Source organism: Ixodes scapularis, unplaced genomic scaffold (genome assembly GCF_016920785.2).
Source record: "Ixodes scapularis isolate PalLabHiFi unplaced genomic scaffold, ASM1692078v2 PGA_scaffold8__174_contigs__length_109621045, whole genome shotgun sequence".
In the NCBI taxonomy this organism is placed as follows: domain Eukaryota; kingdom Metazoa; phylum Arthropoda; class Arachnida; order Ixodida; family Ixodidae; genus Ixodes; species Ixodes scapularis.
The window spans coordinates 78481166-78505091 of record NW_024609883.1 but is presented as its reverse complement, the minus strand read 5'-3'; the positions used below and the strand labels follow the sequence as shown (position 1 = coordinate 78505091).

The window sequence follows — 23926 nt, the reverse complement described above, 5'->3', positions numbered from 1 at the left end:
TGGTCAGTTTAGTGTGTCTATATGTCGTCTCATCTTGCAATGGACCGCAATAAAATCAACCGGCCAGGAGGTCCAATCGCAAGCCAGATGGATGCCGTTCGATACATTGCGCCATCGTGCCCATCGTCGGAGCAATGTACCGGATGACTTCTAACTGGCTCGTGGTTGGGCGGTCCCTCGTGGTTTTGGCCGTGGTCATTACGAGGTGGGACGAAGTAGAGTTTGGATACACAGATGTCTTCCGTACCTGAAGCGACGTCCCGCGTGTTGATGCAGTCCCAGGGAGGAGAGAACCGGCCCTTCCTGCCTGGTGCTGGCACCGACCAGGGAACTGGCCCAGCAGATTGAGCGCGAGGCCAGGAAGTACCACTATCGAGGCATCCGATGGTGAGGCCACATTTGGAAACCCCCGAATGGTGATGACTTGTGTTGTTGTAGTCGAGACTCTCTGGGATCTGGTAACCTTGAGCTAGGGTACCTTCTGGTGTGCTTTGCTCAGTGTGGTGACACCTAACCGTTTTGCTTGCGAAGCTTTTCTCTTTTTTGCTCCGAAGCGCATGAAAGGGCATCTCTGGGCACAAGCTCTTGGCATTCGCTGCATTGTGGCGGCATGTTGTCGTTTTTATTTGTTCGTATTTTACCCGCGAGCGTGTGCCTTCAGCACCGGGTACTACAAAAAGAGGGCGTCACCCTAACCAGGAGGGCATTGAGGCACCCTACCCCTAGCCATCTTGAAGAACTGCCCCGAGAGAATTTGCATCTCCCCTCGTTGTCTAGCCCAGGTACATCACTGTAACTATAGTCGGCGACTGGTTAAGAGCATGGTAGAAGTTCTTCCTCTGGCATGCACTTGTCGCCTTCCGTGGGGCCTACAAGCTGCAGAAGTGTTATTGAGAAAAGAAGCCTGGTGCAAAAGGCAGAGCTTCTACTGCGCCCGTAACCTGTCGCTAACCATAGAGCCTCTGCCTACTCCCAGGGCACCGGATTCGAGAGTTTCCTGAGCAAAAAGCAAAACTGTGATCGCCGCCAGTCTGCCCAGAGCTGTGGTGACGGTCGTTTGTTTGGCCCAGCTGAGACATTAGCTGGCCCTCTAGGGTTATCATTACCGTCGCCATTACAGCGTGTGCATCTACGGCGGCGGCAACCGGAGAGAACAGATCCAGACGGTAAACTTGGGCGTGGAGATCGTCATCGCCACCCCCGGGCGCCTCAACGACCTGGTCATGAACAACATCATCGACCTCAAATACGTCACGTTTCTCGTGAGTGGCCGCCGCGATTCGTTCCTTATGTAGGGCGTGTCTGATCTTGTTCTTAGTTGATTAAACCATTCAGAGTACAACATGCGTTTTCACCTCGAGGGATTGTAGTAATATAATTTTGACTTCCCGTGGAACATTAATAATTTCGCTTTCTATGTGCTGAATGAAGACAGAGATAGCGTAAAATATTGGGTAAGCTCCCACCCAAAATTTAGAGATCATCTAAATTTTAGATGAAAAACACTCGGCAGTAAAATTTCTGTCCATTCAGAGTTATATCTGAAAATTTCAGTTTCAAGGTCACGGCAGAAAAAATAAAAAGCAATACAGACTTTGTTTAACAAATAAATTTTATAAAAGCACAGGGTCAGTGGTTTCGACGGGAGGCCGCTTCAGTTTCCTTTAAAATCTCTGACTACTGACAAAAGGGGGTTTTTCCTTCTAACTCGTCAAGGTGCGTTTGGGACAACGGCTCATGGTGCCCTGGGTCATGACAAATGTCATTGTTTAAAAGGGATAGTGTTTATAACGGAGAAAGTTATGAATACATACATTTTAATGGAAGGGGAAAGCGGCTGAATCTTTCCTCCTTCCTAGCGACTATGTGCGGGAGTTTAGTTAATTCGAAGTAATGACCATTGTCAAGCAGCACTTCTTTGAAATATTTTTTGACGGATGGTTAACATTGCCGATGGCAAGGGAGCCAATGCCAAATGCAGCTGCAGTGATATCATTCGATACCTGTTAGTTTCGATTAATTTAGGGTGCATTTGTGTCTGGACAATTTTTATTTTCTTTTTTAATTTTGTAAAATTGGAAACACGGTAAAATTGAATTCAGAATTTCGGGGAATTGGGGATCAAAGAAAAATAAACTCTGTTAAACTCTGAACTTTTAGCTAAAATTAACTCCGAGGATGTGGGGTGGGGGGAGGGAATGCCCCTTGAATTTTCATGAATGACTCAGATCTTGGACGAGGCCGACCGCATGCTGGACATGGGCTTCGAGCCCCAGATCAAGAAGGTGCTGCTGGACATCCGCCCGGACCGGCAGACGGTGATGACCAGCGCCACCTGGCCGGAGGGGGTGCGTCGCCTCTCCCAGCAGTACATGAGCAGCCCCTTCCAGGTGTTCGTCGGCTCCCTCGACTTGGCCGTGAGTCCCCACCCAGCCTTGACCGCCTTAACTTGTTGCCAGAACAAGCGGCCACGTGATCTGGAGCCGATTATATGCCGCCAATGTCTATCATAGCCATGTGCTGGAGTCGGCAAAGCAGGAGACAAGTGTTGAGTTCCCGACATTGCTATCGTTCGCCTATTGTCGTCGTTGCAGCGATTGGACATGGACCACTACACGAGTGCTTTTCGAACTATCGATTATCACGAGCCCAAATCGAGTGCACACGCCATGCTCGGGTCCAATCTATGAGCCCCATTTAAGGGAGGAAGTGGGTTCTCAAAAAATATTGCTTGTTTATTGGTCTATCTCAATGATTTTTTTTGCGCAGGCATGCAGTTTATTGTGTTGATTTCATAGCTGCAATCAGATTTCAGATATCTCTTCTTTGTCAAAAGTTATCAACAAAATAAAATATTAATTAGCTAATTTCAGGAAAAGTTTTAAAAAACTTTCCGATTAAAATTTTAATGAAAAAAAGGTATCAATTGCTTTCTAAAGAAGTGCCATACAAGCTAAAGCTATTTTTATTTCTTTAGCACCTTAGCATCTAAAATATTAAAGTGAATAGAAGACATACAACAGCGGCTATAACATTGTCTAATAATAAAATGCCAGTTTTATATACCACAAAATATCATAATAAAAATAGCTTTAGCTTGCAGTCTAGTTTATTCCCAAGAAAATAGTACCAAGTTTATGAAAATCGGTAGAGCGCAAGTGAATCAAAAAGCCTTCCTGGCCGGAAAGGAGGCTGAAAAAACCAAAGCTGAGAAAATCGACTTTGAAATTTAGGTATGCATAACTAACAACATTGAAGCTTAGATGGGCAGAATGCCTTTGGTTTGAATTTCATACTAAGGGAGAGACACGGGTAGGGAAAGCAGCCCGTATGCAACAATTGGTTAGCCCTCAGAAGGGCTTTTTTAGGGGACGTGGGGACGTTTTCAAAGCACCAGCTTGTGAATGGGCACGGTTATTCCTCACTGCTCACATTTGGTGGTCGCAAAGAACATGTTCAACACATACAAATCCACGATCACAGACTGCGTGCCGAAATCTGTCTCTTTATCCTTGACAGTGACATGAGGAGGTCAAACTTTCGTTGTGTGGCAGACTTCCCGGTCAAATCCTGCTTCATCTCGTCAGCCCGCGCCGCACATTGAGCAGTTTCGCTTGGCATGTAGAAATGAGAGTTGAGTCGTGACGCACCAGGGCCGAAGCCGTCGTCTTCTTCGTTGGTCACATCAGGGGCGGGCACCTCGGAAGACGATGCAGCTGGTGGCAGCGGAACTTGCCGTATGTCCGCCGCAAGCAACGCGGCTGGCGATACGAGCGAAGTCCTCTTGTTCTACGCCCGACGCTTCCGCTTGCCGTACGCACGCTGCATTGAAGGCTTCACGCTAGGCATCGCAATCACTACCGATGTCTCCTAAAGACGTCGAGCTAAACACAGCAGGCGAACGCCGAAAAATAAAGTTCTTGAAGCCAAAACGCAACCGCTAGCAGACGACAAGCAACGATATCGGCTGCTCCCGACTCCTTCCGCGCCGCGAGGAAGGAGAGGAGGGAGAGGAGAATGACATATTTCAGGAGAGGAGGCATGCGCTTCGGCCAATAGCGACAGCGCTCGGTCAAATGCGTATATAACCATGTTCCATACCACAAATTCTCTTTCTGACATGGACGAAAACGAACGAAAAGCTCGGCATGCTGCGGCTCAGCGTCTACGCAGACAAGCACCACCAGAGCTTTGCCCCCAATCAACATCATTCACCACGTGAGATGCGGTCAATTTTTTTTGCGTACGCAAAGCTTTAGCGTGCACTATTCTGAAACTTCCCACTGACGTCGTCGCAAATGACGGGCATTGTAGTACCAAGGCAACTACTTGTTAAATGAGGCAAACCTGTGCCTCCGAACAAGAAAGTTGTTGGCATTGACGGGACGGGCAGGATCTCGCACCAACGCAAGGCAGACTGTCTTCAGGCCACCCAGGGCTCTTGCGTGCAGTCGTTGCTGAAAACTTTTACTAGTTCACTCGAAGTGCAGCAATTACGAAAATAACATAGTACAACTGGGGCGACCTGACCCCGCCATATTTTGGTTTGTGCCATAGTAAATCAAATTGTAATAGCACGATGGCAACGTTGGTATTTCTTGTTTGCATGTGACATTTGGCTTAATGTGTACTGAAACATGAACCGAATTCTCTGCAGGCTGTACACACAGTGAGCCAGACGATCATCATCTGCGACGAAAGCGAGAAGCGATCGGAGGTGAGTGGCTGGCGACACCTTGTACGATCAAATCAGCGTAATGACTGGCTCACTGTTTTATTTATTTATTTTTTTACTTAGCTGCTTGGATTTTTGGAGACTATGCAGCCTGATGACAAGGTCATCGTTTTCTTGGACAAGAAAGCCACGTAAGTGCTGCCGCCGGCATTAAGGGGTGATCCATCATTTTTTTTTGGTGGGGGGAAGGGGGGAGGGGAAGGGAGGGGAGTTATCCAACCTAACGGTAACCACATGTTAACACAAAATGAGTTTTGAAGCGGGTTTCTAAGCACAGAGTGTCATGAAATGCTGTCGTGAAAGCATGATGCAACAGCCGGGTCTCTTTGCAAGTAAACGCTTATTTCTTTAATGGGCATCGAACCACGTCCCCCTTGCTTCGTAACCAGACCCCTTATTCTTTAAATGCAACGGTTGTAGTTGCTACATGCTCGTGTTGACGCAAAATCTTTGCGACACCAATGGTGAGAGGAGTCGTGTGATCATGTAATTATTATGGGTTGTGCGATAATGTAATCCCACAGTTATAGTTGTGTGACGGAGCGGTATCGTGCGACACCATTTTATGTGGTCTCGCGACACCATTTCGTGTGGTCCCGTGGCATCGTCAAATGTGGTCGCGTGACATCATTATACGTGGTCACATCTTGCAGGTGCAGAACCACTCGTTGGCAGCCTTTCCGATCTCCAGACGCAGAGGGAAAGAAGTGTAGCGGTTTCATTTGTTTACTTTTAGTTTTTCATAGTACTCGTCTCATTTACCAAAGTCGCACTCTACAAATTTCTGCAAAAATGCCCAGTCTTTCTGAACCCCATCGTCTTTCCAAATCTAGAAACTGGAATTGCTAGATAAATTATCCAGGGTGGATTTTTTATTTGATTATTTTAAATATTCTTGAATGTGCATCCAGGGTGGACTACCTGTCGAGCGACTTCATCCTAGCCGGCATCAACTGCCAGTCGATCCACGGGGACAGGTATGCCAGACTTCTGTCTTGAGGCCCTTGGAGTTGCCTCGCTCAGTGCGCTTTCGTCCGCAGGGAACAATGCGACCGGGAGCAAGCCCTAGAAGACCTCCGCGATGGGACAGTCAAGATCTTAATTGCCACGGACGTCGCTGCCCGTGGCCTCGACATCAAAGATATCACGTGAGTACACCTGCCCCCCCTCATTCTTTCACATCTACAGTCGAACATGGGTATACCAAAGTGGGCAGAAAGCAGACACTTGTTCACCGTGTTCGTATTGTGTTGTGTAAAAAATTAATTTTTTTTGTGGCGTGAGCTACACTGGCCGAGGTTGAGCAGTTTCGTGTGGCTCCCAAAGAGCCGTGCTGTGCATGCGCAAGGAGCAGTGACGTCACACAGCGCACAGCTGGCGTGCCGGAGCCGCCGCACGCCTCGCCGGTCTGCGCATTCCAGAGGAGCGACGTCATAGCCGCAGCAGACGCACTGGCGCCGGCGCGTGCCCAGCTGTGCGCCTCCGTTGCACAGTAGCCAAGACTGACGCTGCACCGGAGCCGCTTGATAGAGCTTCTCATTTTGTGCGCATAAGCTCACGCTACGTATATCCTGGCATAGCCGAGCTAAGCCACCGCAATTTTTTTACAGGGTTTGTTTTTTTGTTTGCGGCACATAGCATGGCTGCTGTCCTCTTTTTTAATTATTTTTTGTGCAAAGCAGTTACAGAAAAGATGCATTTAGTTTGATTACAATAGCCGACTCCCGTTAGAGACACCGACAACCCCCCAAAAAATTGTAATTTATTTTTTGCCAGGCTATTGAATCAATATTTTGCTACAGCATCAGCTTCACATATATTAACATGACTGCGTTAAAGAGCTTGTGTCGCAGAAAAGCCGGCATCGGCTTTTCTGCGACACAAGCTCCTTAATGCTGTCACATTTCTTTCTTCTGTTGGTTGAACGAGGCAATTGAAAAATTTGCACGTCGCTGCGAAAAACGCCAGTCAAGGACTTAGTGCTTGACATTTGCGCATTTTTCAGGCTCTTACCAATTCGGGTTTGTAATGCAAGCTACGTCTTTAGCCAGGAGAAAGGGCGGCGTCTTAGTGCGAATTAGTTCGGGCGTGTCGTACGTCATAGACCCTACTTGTCGTGATCGTAAACAATTTTTTTTCTAAGCTAGACAGATTTGCCGGTACCGTGAATGACAGTTCTGAAGTAGAGGTCCCTCGCCCGTCATCTGCCGCCATCGCTTAGTCCATTTCGTTCAGCCGTCCAGCCCGCTACTCCCACAATACGTACATATGACGCCATGTTGAGAATTACACAGAGAATACACAGGGTGTTACCAATTTTTTGTGCAGCTTCTTTTTTTTTTTCAATCAACATATTTGCAGCTTTTTAGAAGCCACAAAAAGTGGGTATCATATATTTTTCTGTTTTTAATATTGAGTGTGTGTTTTCGATGACCCACGATTGATTATATTTGGTGCACGTGTCTAAACCAAAGAGAACTTGTTGTGACCACAAAGAGAGTGAATTCTGTTCTGGGTAATTGGGCTCTCATATGTCACATAAAAATGAAAACCTTAGCGAGCATAAATAAAATACCCTGTCAATGTCTCTTTAACATGACTGAACAAGCTTTTCTCCCACCTAGCGTTTGTGCATTGTGGGAAAGCGGTAGAACAAGCAGACAAAGATTTGTAGAATGCAGTGCAGTCTGCTTGTTGATTACCATTTTTATTTATGTCACATTTGTTGCCTGCTCTTTTGAATGTTGCGACTACGGTACCAGGATAAGAACGGCAGGGATGCTTCTTGTGAACTTTGAGCGTGTGTGTACAGCTAAAGCATGGTGGAGGGCAGAGAGTGTGTCCTGGAGGACGAGCACCTGAAAGAGCCTCCCTGCACTCTTTATTCTGTTAGAGACTGCATAGTAAATATTCAGTCAATTGTTCTCTTTTGTTCTCCGTGACCACCCAGACCACCCAGATGTGCCGTTCGGCTTTGCATAGTGCGTATAAGTCGCTCGTTCTCGGCTGCAAGTGTCGGCAAATGGGAATGGCATGTCTTCGCGTTTTGCAGGCACATCTTCAACTACGACTTTCCGCGCAACATTGAAGAATACGTCCATCGGGTGGGACGCACTGGAAGAGCTGGGTAAGTAACCTTGACAGGTTGGAGTCATCCTTTTAGTGGCCGTCAATTTTAGCTACGGCATGCTTCTAAAAGTCAGTTATGGGAGTTGCCCAAATGAAAAAATTGGGCCTATGAATCCCCGGTGCTGTGAAAATCTACCGCACCCCGAAAAGTCCATTTGTGCCACGAGAACACAATATCTAGACTGTTTGAGATGTGGGGTAGTGTAACTTGTATAAGCCCTTCACACATCTCACTTTCGCAAGTTGGAATTGGATGCCAAAGTCTACTGCTCCCTAGTTAGTACTGCACAACAACAATGCGCCATAGCAGACTTCGAAACATGCATGAGCAAAGTGGCTCATGTTTCACTAGGAACTGTTTTCAAGAGCCACGAAATGGACCTCGACAGACGGCTACGTAACGACAATCTCCGAATGGGGTGGTTGGAAGTTGTTCGGGAATCTAGGGAGACATCAGTCATCCGTTTTCTCATTGTTGGCACGAAATCACTAGAATTGTCCTCAAGATAATTAAAACTCACCTGCTTTTGTTTGGAGGAACAAAAGGGCAAAAACTGCTCAACAAAATATATTTAACACATAGCTAGGTCCTACAAAGTGTGGAGAGTACAATGTTGGAAACACTTTTAAGATTAACCCATTATTAGTGATTTTACTACACATTGAAGTCCAGTGCTTTATGTGTGACTAACAAATAATAAAACAAAAGATAGATTAAACACTTTCTTAGACCTACATTAAAAAATCTGCCCTCAACATTTTATGCTTCACACATTTAGCTACATGTTTCAGGAAAGGTTATATTTCTATCTGCCCTAGATGTTGAGATATCCCCCTTGCAAATTTTCAACAACTCTGAACACTGTTTTGTGAAAACGGTATTAGAGTTCACCTCAATGCACATTCAGCCCGCATAGACATTATAAATTGATTTATAGCTCAAATATTCATCCACTAAAAAAAACACTAACAGGTGTAGAGGTCAGCATCACCATTTTCAAGAGCTGTAAGAACTTTTTGCCTCCAAGCTGTAAGTTGCGAAGAACATATTTTATAATTAGTACAATTGGAAATGCACAGTTGTATAGTAGTTGCATTAATTTAAGGTTTCATATTCAGGCTGTTTACAAGCATGTTTTTGAAGTGCTCCCGTTTTCTCAGAATTGTTTTTTTTTTCATCAAAACACAAATCTCTGGCCAAAATGTCTTTGGAAATTTGGATCTGGATAATCATTTTCAGGGTTGGTCACCTTGTAAATTAGAGTGCAACGAGACTAATATTTCTAAAAAATAACTACAAAATTTTTTAACCTTAGCAACTTGATTCTTATCAACAAAAAATTCAATCATTTGTAATTACGTTTTCTAAAGATCATGCTAAAGTAAATGGAATAGTTTTGTGGCCCTGTAGCTTTTGTAGAAGATGCAAACATGCTTTGTGCCATAGATATTTTTTTATGGGGCTACCATAAAAGAGCTGGGCACAAACATTTGATAATGGATAATTTGTGATAGTGGAGCACAAGTTTCTCTGCTTCTTTTGCAGGCATTGAAAGCAAGCTGCCTTGAGTTCTACCCACTCTCTTTCAGTTGGAGCCAATCAGGGCTCGGCGTTCTGACTTCACCACAACCCCTGCAAAAGGAGCAGGCGAACATGCGCTCCGCTATCACAAATTATCCGTTATCAAATGTTTGTGCCCAGCTCTTAAATAATTGTAGTACATGTTAGACGATATAAATTGGATGAGAAACGACAGACAATTTTAAAGAACAGGGCCTCCAATGTTCTCGGACATTTCTTTTGTCCTCAACTCTGCACATAGCAGCAGATAAGTTTTCTCTGGAACGAACTGCGTTGCTCGTAAACAGGCGCCGCGGCGAGTCCATCACCCTGGTGACCCGGGAGAACTGGCGCCAGGCCAAGGAGCTGATCGCCATCCTGGAAGAGGCCAACCAGGAGGTTCCGCAGGAACTCTACTCCATGGCCACACGCTTCGAAGCCTGGAAGAAGAAGCGGGACGAGGAGCGGCCGTTCGGAGACCGTGACCGAAATGGTGGCGGCGGCGGTGGTGGTTTTCGTCGTGGCGGTGGCGGGTACCGAAACCGGTGGTAACCTTGGGACAACCTTGAGGTCGCATAGAATGTGGTGCTTCTCTGCCTGTGCCCAACATCTACGTTGCAGAAGTGAACCAGACACTTGTCATTTTCATCTTTCCATTTTTTTTCTCCTTGTTTCACGCCACTGCGATTGTCAGTCACGTCGCCGTGCGTGTGGGTACGATGCATCCTTTCGTCTGCTGTGTGACACCACTTTGTGTGCCAGCTAAACACAATTAAAAAAAAAAATTGTGTGGAGGGATTGTATTTTGAATGACCTTGTAAATCCGTTTATGCACAAAAAGATTGGCCAGGTTACAGTGGCACTGGTCGCCGCGACGAATGTGGTTCGATCGCATCTATCAGCTCGAGATGGCGAGGTCCTTGGCGAGCTTGCAGACAACCACGTGCATCATGCGGGGCTTCAGCTCAAGGAACAGGCTGGTGCTCAGCGGACGCTGATCTTCCCAGGCATGCAGGTCCCTGCAGGGTCGGTTTGGAGGAAATCAATAAACAGATACGTTGTCCGAATCTCTAGCGCAGAATTGCTAAGCTTTCTTTTCTAGAGGCAAGTGTACATTAGATTATCTTGAGAGGTTGAAAGCGGGACAAGCTTCTTTACACAGCTTAGCAGGGCAAGCACTCTGCTAAGCTGCGTTTGCTCTACCTCGCCTGGTTTCTGATGTTCGCTCTGGTTTTGGGAGGAACTTGCTCAGCTTTTCTTAACCCCTTGCCTACTCATTTCTTCCTTTAAGGAACATACACCAAAACTTTATTTTAAACAGGCAGTTTGCATCGAAATGGGACAAGGGCATTTCCTTGACGTTCAGGTGTGGTATCTTGCCCTAAGTCGGGACTTCTATTCTGGTCCTTTTCAGTAGTTCTTCACAGTGCAATAGCGCTGAAAACATTCGGGAAGGTGGAGAGCCTCATTGCACTGTCCACATTCCCATGTTTCACTCTGTTTCTTGTTTCTTGTGCATATTTTGCATGCCCGTGCCGGGTTCTACGTTGTGAGATATGCCGACTATCCACCACTTTCGAAAAAGGTTTTGGTTCTCTTCATCGGCTAAAGCAGACCTCTGCGCCAAGCCCTTTTACCTAGTCCACTTTTTTTTTTCTTGGCTCAATGGAGTGCCCTCCGTCAAACAGCAACGCAAACGAGCAAACAGCCCAAGGCAAGTGGAAGAACAAGGGTGGTGCTGCCATCTGCCGGAGGGCACACTAAACAAGCGCCGAAACACTAGTCGCACTCGTGGTCAGGCTTTATGGTACTTAAAGTGGCACAAGTGACACTTGTTAGTGGGCAAGGGGTTAACTAACTTGCGGCAGAGCATAGTAGAATAATTAGTTGGTCTTAGAAAAGACAAGGTAAGCAAACCTGTTTGGTGCACCTAAACTGCCTTTAGACCATACAATGGTCGATCACACAAAGTATGTGAAAGCCAGGGGTTGGGCTGCTGGCACAAGAGACCCTTAGTCAAGTTGCCCAAGCAAATGCTAAGTCCGGTTACACGTGCAGGCATCTGCAGCAGCAACTGTTCTAAAGCAAAAATCTTCAACAGATGGCACTTTCCACGAGTGTTTGTAAACACCTTATTTCGGCAATTTGAATTTTTCATGCCAAGCAGGTGGGTGCATGTGTCTATACTCCTTGGCACTCGAGTAATTTAGCAAAACCTCTATTGAGAAAACAATCGCTGGAATGGACTTTCTCGAGCCCACTGGTTGCCGTTCGGTAAACTCCGCTCACCTGAAGAGGGGGCAGACAAACTTCATCCTGCCGACCTCGCGCAGGAACTTTGTCACGTGTGGCACTATTGGTTCCCACTTGGCACACAGTCCCAGTCGGAGCCACCTGGGACCAATGGGAGGACATTGCAATACTTAACGAGGTAAAAAGGAAGTGCTGTAAGGATAGCATTCTTTTCGGAAGTAACAAACAAGCCACTATATTTTGCATTTCTGGAACTGGAGTAACTTACTGTAAATGGTGAACGGTAGTATGTATAGCATTTGCAAAAATTTCACTCTTTTCTTTTTATTCGAAAGCATTAACTGTGCTATGGAGCAAAGCTGGCATTGTCTGTAGCAGCGAAATGGCATCTAAATTCCCATTGGCTGCGACGTGTCATGTAGCTCCATAATAACAGTGTCATCGTTGCTAAGGAGCCAGCTGAACTGCTGGCGGCGCAGCGGGAGGGGGGGATGCAGGTATGTATATTCAAATCAATTCAATGTTTATTTACCATTTTTTTACAATGGCGAGGGCTGGGAAAGAAAGCTCCATTGACAGCTTGAAGAGTTCCCAGCACCACAAAAGTTTCAGCAGCAGCGGCAATGCGAGTTCACACACGGTAGACATATTAAAAGGATAAAAAGTTATACAATATTTAGCTAATGCAGAGAACAGTGGATTTAAAAAACAGCAAGTACAGTACAAATGCAACTCAAGTGTAACCATCCCGACGTTGGCCTAACGTTAGGCCTCGCGTTGCGCAGCTAAGACTATGATGATGATGAGAGGACACATGATTTTGACTCGTGCTGAGCTTCGCACTCCCACCGCTCCCTCACCCAGCGGCGCAGCAGTCACCAGCGAGCCAGGGCGGTCTGCGCTGCGCTCCCTGCCAGCACTGCGGCTGCTTCTGCTCCTCTTGGTACCGAGAATGCTTTCGCATTCACAACTCTTAAGAAGTGCTATGGTGTCCTCGAAATTTTTTTCAAAAAGATTTCACAGTTAGTATTTTCTTATTTTAAATGCATGGCATTTATAGGGTTAACTCTTGGTACTTTCACGTCCAGGGCGCGCAGGCTCGGTGGTAGTGGCGTCGTGGTGCTTGCGACGTCACCGGCATGACCCTAGTGTGTTGAGCGACACCGGCGTCGCCTCGCAATGCTGTTGTGGTGGAGAGCTTATCCTATGTTATTACAGAAGTATCTAGGGCTGCTACAGTGTAAATAACTATAATAATCCCTGGAGAAGGGGAACGAGTAGGACAAACACAAATCTCCAAACGCAGCACGGTGTCTGATGCGCGACTGTAAAAATGTGCCAGGTCCTGGTATCGAGCCAGGGACCTTGTGGAGAGGTCCTGGTTCTATACTATTGTCGGTGACAGGTTAAGGGTTCAGGGCGAAGGAAAGAAGGGCTGGGGAGGAGAGGAGGAAACATCCCTTTTACTCCAACATTCCACCTTTGTTTTGTTTGCCTTTGTTTCCCTTGCCCTTTGGCCTTTGTTTCCCTTGCCCTGAACTCTTGGCAGATTTTTTCAGTCGCGCATCAATCAAGCAGCTGTGTTTGGAGATTTGTGTTTAACTTTTGACCACCTTGTTCCCCTTCTCCAAGGATTATTATCACTATTCTCGTTCAACTCGCTTGCACCTTTGCATTAATCACTGCACAAAAATCTACTTTCTGATTGTTGCGTATGCGGCGGTTTTGATGAGAATGGTGTAGGTTACAATAACAATGGGTTCCATTATATCTTGTTTGAACAAACTGTTGACTCTGGTGAAGATGAGATGCCCACCTGAACTTGATTTCGGAGTTTCCGACTTGCTCCATCTTGTACAACTGCGTCAGCAGGGCAATGCGTTTGTTCGAGAGTGGTTTCTGCAAAACCGAAGAATTGGCGGCGAATCAGTATCGCATTCGTCATCTCATAAAGTTTTAGCAGAGCTTTCATTTCTAATACATCCTTTGTCGCATTCGTCACCTCGAGGCGACAGTAGTGACAAAAAAAAAAAAGGCCAAGTGAACATGGAGGTGACAGTAGTGACAAAAAAAAAAAAAAAGCCAAGTGAACACGGAAATAACATCATTGAGAGAAAACCTGAGACTGAGACAAATAAAATAACGGACAGCATGACAGAATCTGCGTCGTGCTGGCCTCAACCTCTAAGCAAGCTGCCTTGAGGTCTACCCACTATCCTTCAATCAGAGCCAATCGGAGCTCGGTGTTTTGACATCACCACAACACGTACAAAAGAAGCAGACAAAGTTGCACTCTGCATAGGCTCATGCTGCCCGGAACATGCCTTCGACTGGTCTGTTTACTGTCGCGTCCCGCCCACGCATCGAGACTGGTCCTGACGCGGCAACAAACGACGTCGCAGGAGCTGGAGCGTCATGCTCTTGGACGTTGCAAACCCAGCGCTTAAATGTAGAAGTGGCAGCAGAAATTAGTGCAGGGCTCAGGTTTGTCTGCTTCTTTTGAAGGGGTTGTGGTCACATCAGAACGCTGAGCTCCGATTGGTTTCGATTGGAAGGATAGTGGGTAGACCTCAAAGCAAACTGCCTTGAGCTCTCCGTACTATCCTTCGATCGGAGCGTGGTGTTCTGACGTCACCACAACCCCTGCAAAAGGAGCAGACGAACTTGCGCTCTGCATAACTAACACAAGTGTCACTGTCTTCGTCGTGTTCCCACTCCCGGCTGCTAAAGTTGACATGGACTGTCAAGCCGAGGAGCGGTCTACGGCAAAACGGGCGTCTGCTACATACACCTCCATTGCCGTGCCAGTGCCAAGGTCGCGGCAGGCAGCAGAAAAACAGTTTTACAACGTTGGGCGGGCGCAAGTGGAGGGACCACATTTGAGGATGCGGTAAGCGCTTCCTCAAATGTGGTTCCTCCATGTGTCGCAGTTAGCGTGTCAAAAAGCATGCGTCCGCGACGACTGGCCCACCTCTCGTAGCAGGAAGGACAGGAAGAGCTCGGTGTGCCTCGGCTTGAAGTCGGCTACGTCCCGGGACGAGAACTCTGATTCGTCTGCGTCGGGGTCCGCCCATCTCTTGCAGAGGTCCTCGCACTGCTTCACCGACTCGCTGCGATAGCTGCGGCCACCGAGGCAGGAAATTGCGAGAATGACTCGGCAGACTGTACATTTTCTTCGTTTTCTAATGTTTTGGAAGAAGTCTCGCGACATTGATGGAAACGTTTAAACCTTTTACTTGGCACAGTGATCAGACAGGGGTACTACTAATGTTGCAAGGAACCATATTGAAAAGAAGATGTTTTCTTAATTTTTCCTGTATACAACCACTCCTAACATACAAAATCTCGCACACCTAATGCTACACCCCATTGCTGCAGTAGCAGGGTCCTCCAAACAGTAAATTCAGCCCAGTGCTTACCTGGGAATCGTGGGTGGCAGTCCCGGCCCGTGCAGCCAGGCCTTCCAGTCAACCGTGCTGAGGACATCCTCCTGAAAGTGTGCAAGGGCCCTGTGATTTTTGTTTTTTCCAGGCCCGAGCTCACCTAATTACCTTGTCCTTGAAGTACTGTAGGAGGTACTCCTTCCACTGCCAAGTGTCAACTGACTTGTACTTGAATTTCTCGATGTAGGACTTGAGGAATGGGTTGAAGACATCTGTGAAGGAAGTTCAAATAAATTAAATTGCTGGATCCAAAGACGCACCACTTACAAGCGGTATACGAACCAGTTCTCTAGGCTCTAAGTTTCTGAAAATTTGTCGTCATGAAACAACTGGTGTCTCCCACCGCTGGCTGTTTTGATTCTGACATTGAGCACAGAATGCAGGCACGTGACACAAACAGATGAGCAAGCTACTGGCACACTGATTCAATAGTCATCCTCGCTTCTCTCGCTAAACACCTCTAGGGCAAAAAGCAATGAAATATTGCCCGCCCCATCAGCTTTGTGAAATGTACGCTGGATTCTCCTGAGCACATTCTCTAAAAGAATGTGCTCAGTTGGGTAACAAATTTTTTTGTGTTTGGGTAACAAATTGGGTTGGTCAGACTGATTAGGCAGGTTTCCAGGATTTCTCTATATTTACTGATTAAATGAGAAAACACTAAATATAGAAAACAGTAAAAACAGAAACAGTTGCACACACAGTATAGGGTTACAACTTGCACTTATAGATGAAGCAAGTTGCCACCCGATGCAGTGGTGCATGTAATTAGATGCGTGTGCTCAATTGCGTGTGCGCTTCCAGGTTATGTGGCCGTGCCAGGCGTGTGGGCTTGCGATGCGAGTTATATTGCTGCACGGTGATGAAACCCTTTCCAAAATTCAGTCTGCCCGCATCGATTGCTGTCGTCATCCAAGCGTATGGCAGCTTGGCCATGACATGATGATAGCAGCTTGCTGGTGGCTGGATAACACTAGGTCTGTTTGTCCTAAATGTTGGCACGAGGCGTGCACGAATTGGATGCAAGCACTGCGTCAGTGTTCATCTCGGGCTCACATCCAACTGATCAAGTGGTGCACGCTGGGCCCACAAGCCGCTTGATGTGGTGAATTTTATCCAGGATTTTACTTAGGCCGGCGCTTTGTACAGACCAGTCAGCTTCTTTGTCACCGTCGAAATTGAAACTAATCGATAGGAACTGTACGATGAAGAACACGTCTTCTGCCGCTGACGTACAATAGAGATGGTGTCCAATAGAATGCTATGTGTTGTTTGTTTGTTTATTTTGGGGTGAAGGGAAAGAAGGAAGCCAGGTGAGGTGTAGGCATACAGGAAGGGAGGGCTGCATGTTTATGGTCGTTAGCATGACAGACTTTGGACTGACATCTGAGCCGCTACATGGCACTGAACTTCAGAAAGGCTACGTTGCTCTTCGGGGTCAATTAATAAACTCGCTTGCGATAACGCTTTTCAAGTCAAGGTACAATACTGCAAGAAGTGCCATGCCCACAATCTGCGGCACGCATAAGTTTCTGTGTTGCACGAGCTTGTAGCACGTCCCTATGTGACGACAAATTCTTTCTGTATAAACCGTTGCCGTCACACCCCGAAAGATCGCCCACCCCACATTTTTTGCCCGTCATCTCTTCACCACGGGTGGGTGTTCCTATGGCGCATGTGTTAGAGTCGGCAGCACTATGAGCAGGACCAGTCTAGTGCTAGCCAAAAGGGGCAAGCTGCCACATGGGGTGCCTCCGACATGCTAAGCTACGAAACCAACTGCCACATAGAGGCAACAGAAAATGTGGAAGTCCATTCCAACCTACGACATAACCTAAACAGGGGGCTCCCCGCAAGTGCTCTAAAAGAAGGGTAAGGGTGAAAACAAGCTAATGTAAATTGAACACATTACGAAAGACCAGGACAACACAAAGTCTCAATACGGCCGAAACTTTATCTGACAAGTTACTTCTTAAATAGAGTCAGAAGACAAAGGCAAGAAAGGACACAAGAGACAGACAGATTTGATGTTTGTCTTGCCCCCCTTTTTCTACACTAGTCTCGGAGTCTTCCATAATTACGGCTTCCCTACCGCCCTGGCCTGAACGCCGCTAGTCCGGCTCACATTGCCGCACCCTGTACTTCGGCTACATGTTACGGTCATTCAGAATCGCTTGAGCCCCACCCACCGGGCCCTCCCAGAAGCTCCTCGAGGTAGTAGAGGAAGGTGTGTCCCTTCTCGTACGGGATGCTGGAGAACGCCTCGTCGGGGTGAACGCCCCGCAGCGGAGGCACCAGGCTCGTCAGAGGGCTCTCTGCGCCCAGGGTCTCCACCTGGGAAGAGAACTTGGCATTCGGTTCGAACTCCAGAGACAAAATCAAAGGCAAGTGTCAGCGGTGGCCGGGTGCTGACGTTCCGTTATTTAATAATGCGACGTTGATTGGAGAAAATGAAATAGCGTTTATTATAGTAGATTAACTTCTGATTACATGGTCTCTTGCGTGCGTATACGTGGCGTGCCTCCGGTCGTTCTGTCTGAGGTTTCTTCCCACGCAGGCACAAGCGGTCTCTTCTTCCCAGGCAGGCGCTATGGGCGAAGTTCAGTTCACGCTCTCGCGAAGCGTAAACAAGCTGGGCCCGCAACCCCGTGCGCTCGCAAAAGTCACGTATTGAGGATCCATTACAGATCCCGCCGAGGCAAGACAAACAAGTAGACAAACGAGCTGGCCCAAGCTAACACAAGCACAAAAAAAAAAAATATTTTATGGGGTTTTTATTAACCGGTGCTTCCTGCCGAAATTTAGCAGAAACGAAGCAGGGAAATTGCGACATATGTCACCTGACACCGCAATGTCAGTGATGCCACTACAATGACGACAAAAACGTCGCGGGACCGCTGCCCACTAAATTTTAGTCAAATTTGGCAGGCATGCGACGGTTTTTCAAGGCAGCGTGTGACACTTTCCCCGGTGGTCCCAGCCCCTAAAGACATAACGTATTGAAAGGGTCTCTCACGGCGTAGAGGAGGTCTTCTACGCCACCCAGAGCCTGGAATTGCCTGGTGTCGTCCCCAAACATCCGGCCAATGATCTTGCGCTCCAGGAACATGGTGAAGCCCTCATTGAGCCTGCGCCGGACGAACACTGTCAATGCCTCGCCTCTGGCACCCAACTTCTCCGCGATCCTTCGCTGCATTGAGGGGAATGCACATGCACGCAAAAGAAACATACGCGACGAAGTGGAGGGTGTCGGTAAGTTACAGGGATAAAAGGAAAATGACACAAAGAACAAAGACGGGAGAAATCATCTTTCCAACTGGCCTCTTGAATATTTAGTACTGCTCGGCTACTTTTCGTTGCTAGCAAGCCGTTTTTTATCGCTACTCAGCTATTTATTATTACCATTCAGCTATTACAGCTATTCTGAATTCTTGGAGTATGTTATCATACACACGGAAACACTGAAGAGCCACGTTTCAAACAATTCCCCTATAGGGCTCTTGCATGAGACCATGATGCAATGTTACTTCCGGTTTCGAAATCTTGCCAGAACCCGCCGGAATTCACGTTGGAGGCGTTCGTCGCTGTTATGGCATGTTTTGTGTGCTTTGGAACCGTGTTCGTACTGTAGTTTGTCCGCTCCCTTGAGGCTTAACCTGGTCAGTTGCGCCGTAGCTAATTGTTACCGCCGTAAAAGTCGGTGACGAAATGGAGCTACGGCCAGCAGTATTGGTTTTGTTATAATCAGGCAATCATTGGGAACCGGGACAAGGCGACGTTCGAGCAATCGCTTCACCGGTGTTGTGAATGGCTCCGACTGATATGCCAACACAATCTCGACAGAAAAGCTTTGTATCAACTAAGGGTTTGTGGACTGCACTTCGCATCAAGTGAGGAACCGTTTTGCGACTGACTAGGTTAAGTAAAGCGGACGAGATTACTTGCGTGGCAGCTCGTCTTCATCTGTGTAGCCAGTCAAACAAACAGCTGGAGGACCAGCTATGGCGCTGACAAGTTTTGCACAATATCCCCCAAACGATTTCATGTTTGGGTAGCAGCACTAATTTTCTTTTCAATCGCCGCAAACGATTTGCAGACAACACATTCTTTTCCGTCCGACGGCACTCCTGCGAGGCGTTTAAATACCGTCCGCGGACGTTAAACGCAAGTCACGGTTATTCCTCCGTTCGACTGGTCGCTCGCCACCAGTTCGCTTCGTCATTAAATGTAAGCCCTATGGCATTGAATGCCATAGAGCCAGACGACAATGTTGGTTTCGATTTCGAGGTTAACCGGAAGTGACGTCGGGTGCAAAAGGCCTACGTTATACGACGGCACAGGTGTACACCCCATGTAACTAAACTCGCAGCTCTGCAATAAGTGTCAAACCTCTCGCTCTCGCTCACCAAAAGTGCTCGAAGGTGCGGTTGGTCACCAAGTTGCCCGTCCAGCTGTGTGCAATCTCGTGGGCGATGACACTGGCCAGAGACTTGTCACCAGCCTGCGGGTAAAGTGCCCGAACTCGCACTGGGTCCTAGGCTGAATTTTGGTACGCCAAGAGAGTGCGATAATGGATGCATCGAAAGAATTTCGAGAGCTTTAATGGGGAGCCAAGACTCCTAAGCCGTCACGACCGACGCATGGTCGGAAATGCGACGGAAGGGAGACCGCTGCATGCGGCTTTGTGAAGACACTAAAGCCACTGTGCCGGAGATGGAAGCGCTGAGCAGCATCATAACAGCAATGGTTGCAATGCATGCGAGACGGAAGAAAAGCGACAGATGTAACTCGGACGGTTTGTCGCAACTGAGTCTATAAAGTTATTTGATTTCGAGGCAGATTCAAATCAATATCTGAATCGGCCTCAAAAGAAATAGATGGTCATCTAGTAGTGGTCAGCACCAAACAGCAAGTCCCATTTAAGGTCCGAGCACGTGCTAAACATGTGCAACATTCAAATCGATATTCAAACCTGCCCGAAAATAAGGATGGATGGTTATCTTGTAGTCATAGTGGTTAGCTCCGCCCTGATGGTTTGTGTATGACTGACAGCAACCAAAATATGTCTTGTTTTAGGTTTGAGTACACGCTACAGTCTACAGATGCAGAATACACCTGTTCTAAATATGGTCAGAATCGAATGGCCTTGTCACTGGTGACTACTTACAAGAAGTGTTGGGGTGACAAAGGTGAGGCAAGGGTTCTCCATGCCTCCGTACGGAAACGAAGGTGGCAGCACCAGCAGGTCGTAAACGCCCCACACATAGTCGCCGACCAGTGATTCTGCAGTCGTCAGCATGAGTTCCGTCTAAGAAAGAAAGAAAGACAACAACAACATTGGTAACAGATCTGGCCGGGGCCCTGGGCTTTGCTGGCGATGATGGAAGGACGGAGGAGAAGAGGATTACAGTCACAAAGAGGCGATTAGAAGATTGGTGAAAATTATCTAGGGAAAATTTAATGATGCACAACTAACTAGCACAGCTGGGGACAGGCGGGAAAGAGGAAAATTAGGACTCCCTCCCGCGTGCCTCCGGCCCAAAGTCTCAACCCTGTCCCCCAGTGGGTCTGGTGCAGGTGTAATGCCGACAAGGTTTGACCAGAGGAAAATTGGCGACTCCCTCGCCGGGGGGGAAGAGGCGGGGGGTGATGCTTTTAGTTTTTTAGCCCGATCCCCCAAAGGTCATCATGGTGATATCTCACACAACCTGGTGATAGTTAGGGCGTAGAAAATTGGCTTAGAAGGGCGGGAGGAATCAAATGTTTATCTTTCTTTGACTTAGGACATCCATCCAGATTACATTTTGTCACCAACATTAGGCTTCAATGAACATAGCTTCGGTTTCTCTTAATGGCTCTCTAGCATTTTAGAGTGAGGGTTGCTGTTTCCCATTCTCAATGTAATCCTTTCAATGTGCCTACACTTCTCATAACAGACTGCAGTAAATGACTTTAATTTCGCGGGCTCAATATTTCACACATTTTTTGAAGCGTGGATTTCAAGAATAATTTGCAAGCACAAAATTTCACCATCAGGAGTGGTATGCTATGCAATCATTAACATGGGGTGATATATTCGTGCGAACAATTTCGTGCCATATTTCACAGTCGCGAAAATTTCCAAACTACCATAGTTTCTTGTGAAAATTAACAGTATACGATGATACTTATGAATTGCTGGTATGCAGTGAGCGTGTGCCAAATACTCACTATGCCGTGGCATTTTTAGAAATCAATTTCTTTACATGTCACCACGCTGCATTAGTACCAACAAGAGTAAAAGCTAAGAGATTGCGTACCAAATCTCGTGCACGTCAACCTTCCACTCGTTAAGACTAAAAACATGCGAGGCAAACACCAACGAAGTGTTTCAAATGCCAAGATGCCCGTCCCAAAAGAAAAGCCACTTACATCCTCGAAGTCGATCACGGCCAGGTCCACAAATTCTTTCTCGGCCCACACTGTGCAGCGCGGACCGAGCTTCCTGCAAGAAATGTATCGCTTCTGGGTCATCAGGTTGACAGGGCGCTCAAGATGAACATAACAGGGGATTATGAAAAAATCATGCATAATATAAAGGGTTCTGTGTTTGCAAGGTTTCTTTCCAAAAACTTCAACGTTTTTGGTGTTGGACAAAAAAAAAAATGGGTGTTTATGGCAGCTTGTCTCAAAGAAAATGGTAAATGTGACTGAGAGTCCCCAATCTCCAGAAAAAATGTGCCGCTTCACCTCGATACTTGGAGAACGTCCCGGTACCAATAAGACAAAGAAACGAGATGATAGGTGTGGTTCTCGAAAAAGATAGCAGCCTTGCGGACATTTCCGTGCGAGTTGTGCTCCGGGTCAGCACTGAAAAAATTGTAGACAAAGATTTCTTTTCGCGAAGCTTGGGCCTTTTGTCGTTTGAGGACAGCTCCGATTCGAGGCTTTCCGGTTTTCCCCCCCGATTCTGAATAAAATCGGCTCACAGGTAAATCTTCGGGGTTTGTCGGCGTACGCCGAAAACACGGAACCCTAGTAATAATGCAAATGCTGACCTGCTTTCCAGACAGCCAGCGACCAATGCAAGGAGGTAGGCTGGGATCGGAACCTGAAAATAAACGAGTTTGCAAGAACGTAAGCCGCTGACGTTCAAGTGTTAGGCTGCTCGTTTACCTTCTGGGTGAATCGGGCGACTCTGGTAGCCCCGCCTCCCGAATCTTCCTCACCCTCGCGAACTGCGCTCATTAAGACAGTGAGTTCCTTGGGTGCTCGAACCTAGAAAGATTTTGATGTGAGGTCAGGCTACACAAAAAGGGTTATTCCAGCTGAATTTGAAAGTTCCAGTGTTAACTCAAGTCCCAGCTTAATTTGCGCTGCCTTTCAACTTTACCTTTTCGATTAAATTTTTGCGACCCCATGTCAACCGCTCTCATTCGTCTGCTCACCCACAAAGGCCTTCTTGCTTAAACATTACGGCAGCAACTTTTAACTTTTGTACCACAAGGAAGCCACGGAGCTGAATGCCGGCTGAAGATATTCCAATAAATGTGAGGCTATAAGCACCATGGTGTCGAAGTAACACTTTCTTGGTCATAATTGATATGCGCAGAGATGATGTGTAGCTTATAACTTACGGTGGCAGTGTAGGTGGTCTTGACGCTGGGAGTGTCCTGGCATGGCACCATGGCACGCGCATGGATGGGCTACAGAAGAGATATGAAGACACTCAAGGTAGCTTCGGAATCGCCGAGCTTAACTCGTTACTGACTTGCCTCGCAATGGCTGTACAGGTACGGATGCTGTTTTCCTGCCGTCTGTTCGGGAGTCAGCCACTGAAGAGCGCTTGAACAGGAACTTGTCTCGTACTCAACTCGGATCCTGTTTTGAGAACAAGTTGGCTTTTAGCTAGGGAACACTGTACGGCATAACATTTTTTTATGTTCTCACTTCTGGGCCGAGTTTGTCTCCATCGACGAAGGTAGCTGTATCTCCAACTTGGTTCCAAAGATTGGATCCACTGTAGAGGCATCATACTCTAGTTCTTTACCTGTTTTGCTATAAGTGACTCGCTTGATGTTGAGGTCTTGTGTATCCAGGACCTGAAAAAAATTTATAATCACACTGAACAGCTTCCGAGGACACTACTGTACGCCTCTATTTTTACCCGTCTAATAAACTACTCCAAAATCACCTGTCTCTAGATGTAAGCCGTCTCATTTGGTGAGAGTAGAAAAACGTTTTCTTAACCATTACCTGCCAACTCTGCCAACTAGTCTACCCAAAACAGCAACCATATGATCAATGCTTGGATCAATGATAAACAATTGGACAACTTGACGAGTACAGCCGGTGAAATGGCTCACCAGAGAGTTGGCATCTTGCGATCGTTTCTCACAAGTCAGATCAACGAATCCGACGAGAATTTTTCGCTCGAAGTCAATCTCGACGTCCAGGTGAAGGTGTGTCACGACGCATTTGTCCGGATGGGCGAAGGAGTGCGGATCGTTTTCGGTTAGCCCCATCTTTGTCATATTTCGAGTCTTTTGCGAGAAGAACTTCGTCGAGTAAAGGTGCGCCCGCAGTTGTTGATCGGCTGGAAGCGGATGCAAGGAAAGTGCATGCAAGCAGGTCAACTCGTGAATCGAGCGAACGCTCTAGCGTAAACAGAGCGTGCAGCCGGTGAGTTGACCTAAAAATCGCCTAAAATCTACCATGATCAGCTGTCATCATCATCACAACTCGTACTCCATCACCGAGTCCACCAGCCCACTGATCTCTAATCAATACCTCAATCGCTATTAGAGAGTTTTAGTAGATCGTTCC

The 23926-nt window shown here is 47.1% G+C and overlaps 2 protein-coding genes across 2 annotated transcripts; one reads left to right on the top strand and one right to left on the bottom strand.

Annotated features, from left to right (window-relative positions):
• Positions 1 to 282: 282 nt before the first annotated feature.
• Positions 283 to 10492, top strand: LOC121833487 (probable ATP-dependent RNA helicase DDX43). Its single transcript, XM_042286818.1, has 9 exons — positions 283 to 387; positions 1121 to 1262; positions 2229 to 2417; positions 4658 to 4717; positions 4799 to 4866; positions 5647 to 5712; positions 5776 to 5883; positions 7788 to 7862; positions 9734 to 10492. Exons 2-9 carry the CDS (start codon positions 1224 to 1226, stop codon positions 9975 to 9977), a joined length of 849 nt encoding a protein of 282 aa, XP_042142752.1. The 5' UTR covers positions 283 to 387; positions 1121 to 1223; the 3' UTR covers positions 9978 to 10492.
• Positions 10211 to 23903, bottom strand: LOC8039809 (leukotriene A-4 hydrolase). Its single transcript, XM_029976872.3, has 17 exons — positions 23467 to 23903; positions 23051 to 23202; positions 22876 to 22981; positions 22738 to 22806; positions 22277 to 22378; positions 22159 to 22211; positions 21533 to 21605; positions 20289 to 20429; positions 19528 to 19622; positions 18138 to 18249; positions 17311 to 17455; positions 15230 to 15333; positions 15098 to 15168; positions 14650 to 14797; positions 13495 to 13577; positions 11715 to 11819; positions 10211 to 10444 (listed from the first exon to the last, which is right to left on the bottom strand). The coding sequence occupies exons 1-17, from the start codon at positions 23632 to 23634 to the stop codon at positions 10324 to 10326; spliced, it is 1848 nt and encodes a 615-aa protein (XP_029832732.2). The 5' UTR covers positions 23635 to 23903; the 3' UTR covers positions 10211 to 10323.
• Positions 23904 to 23926: the final 23 nt, after the last annotated feature.

Coding starts and splice junctions, on each gene's coding strand:
- LOC8039809 (XM_029976872.3), bottom strand. CDS start 23,634: ATGACAAAGATGGGGCTAACCGAAAACGATCCGCACTCCTTCGCCCAT. Junction 22,212..22,276: donor TCGCCCGATTCACCCAGAAG/GTAAACGAGCAG, acceptor GTTTATTTTCAG/GTTCCGATCCCAGCCTACCT. Junction 13,578..14,649: donor TGTCCTTCCTGCTACGAGAG/GTGGGCCAGTCG, acceptor TCGGTTTTGCAG/AAACCACTCTCGAACAAACG.
- LOC121833487 (XM_042286818.1), top strand. CDS start 1,224: ATGAACAACATCATCGACCTCAAATACGTCACGTTTCTC. Junction 2,418..4,657: donor TCGGCTCCCTCGACTTGGCC/GTGAGTCCCCAC, acceptor AATTCTCTGCAG/GCTGTACACACAGTGAGCCA. Junction 4,718..4,798: donor AAAGCGAGAAGCGATCGGAG/GTGAGTGGCTGG, acceptor TTTTTTACTTAG/CTGCTTGGATTTTTGGAGAC.